The 1,504-nt window shown below is 58.8% G+C and overlaps 1 protein-coding gene across 1 annotated transcript; it reads right to left on the bottom strand.

Moving 5' to 3' along the window:
- Nucleotides 1–4: 4 nt before the first annotated feature.
- LOC123254470 (neuroligin-3-like) lies at nt 5–661 on the bottom strand (the record flags this gene model as incomplete). The annotated part of the gene is made up of 2 exons (XM_044683484.1): nt 5–463; nt 526–661. Coding segments are annotated over 2 exons (595 nt in total), but the record flags the coding sequence as incomplete, so codon positions are not given.
- Between the last annotated feature and the right edge of the window lie 843 nt (nt 662–1,504).

A 1,504-nucleotide genomic window follows, 5' to 3' on the forward strand; every position in this document is an offset into this window, starting at 1 on the left:
CACCATCCTCTGTGGGCACATAGATGTTCAGATACAGGCAATCCTCGTTGGGCTCCTGGATGTAGGTGGCCACAATGTCGAGGTTGGCAGTGAACCATACAGGCAACATAACCTCAGGCACAGCTGTGTGAATGTTCTGAGGGCACACTGGGGGAAAGTGCGTGGCATTCCGGATGCCTGACCAAGATGGGGGTGGCTCAGGGGGCAGGAAGCGCTTCTCACCAATCGGGGGTGCTGCATAGGGCACCCCCAGGTACTGGTCAACAGGTCCCAGGATCTCACTGGGCAGTGGCACCCGGGAACCCCTCAGCTTCCCAAAGTGGGTATTGACTGTGGGTGCTGGGGCCTGGGCACTGGCCCTCAGCAACAAGCTGAGGATCCAGAGAAGAAGGCACAGGCTCCGGCCAGCTGTGGGCTCGGGGCTCAGGGGCAGCGAGAGTGGACAAAGGCGTAGCCACATGATCTGGGCAGGGGGACAGGCAGAAAGGCAGATTCCGGGCTCACGGCACTGGCCCACTAGGCAACCCCCTCATAGCTGAGCTGACTTGGATCCTCAGAGCTAAGCCCCTGAGGGACACACTCGTGGGTACCAGCGACCAAGCGGGCAGCTCCTCCAGGCTCTGTGGCTTCAGAGGGGGAAGACCCTAAGGGCTCCATGAGCCTGTGGAGAGAAGGGGACGAAGGATCAGCCAAGGCAGTGGCTAGGGAAGGTCAAGGAATGGGCTCTGGGGACCCCTTTTGGATTCCTCTCCTAAGCTAAGGGATGGGCTGCTTGCTAGGCAGCTCCCCAAGATCTCCTCCTGGCTTGGAGATGGGTAGAGTGCAAGGGAATTCATGAAAGAGCCAAAGAGGATGGCTCCAATGAGTTACCCGAAACCAGAGGGAGAAGGGCTTGGGTGCACTTACACTGGTGGGAGGGGGGGGCTAGTCCTGGCTGGGCATGTCTCAGGGCACAAAGCTGTTACAGGATTAGATGCCCCCTACAGCTCTTTTCCCAGTAAAAAGGGTGGCACTGTCGAGAGTAATTTAGGGAAACTGAGGCCCAGGATGGGAGCCAGAGCAGCTGTACTAGGTCCCCAAGTCCTCCCCATAGGGTAGGGCTGTCCCAGCCTGGTCCAACCTGTTCCCCCTCTCCCCATCCTCCACCCTGAGCCTGCCAGCTGTCAAACACAGGCTCTTCCATGTATCTCCTAGGAATTCTTCCTCAGTCTTTGCTCCCTGATCCCCAAGGCTAGATCCTCTGGGCTGGGCATCTCATCACCTCACCAGGACTGCCAGGGCTGAACCTGAAAGGATCCTGCCAAAGTATCCTGATGCCCAGTCCGTGTGAAATCACCAAGAGTGAAGGGGGCCCTCCGGGTGCCATGTGGCTTGGGGGGGACAGACACAGCAGGTAGTCAGGGGAACAGGGACACAAAGGTGCGGGCACACACACGGAGACGAGCCAGCATGACTGGCACACATCTCTTCCGTACACACAGAGGCGCTCTCCCTCTCTCTCTCC

The sequence above is a fragment of the Gracilinanus agilis genome, unplaced genomic scaffold (assembly GCF_016433145.1).
Source record: "Gracilinanus agilis isolate LMUSP501 unplaced genomic scaffold, AgileGrace unplaced_scaffold2273, whole genome shotgun sequence".
Lineage (NCBI taxonomy): Eukaryota > Metazoa > Chordata > Mammalia > Didelphimorphia > Didelphidae > Gracilinanus > Gracilinanus agilis.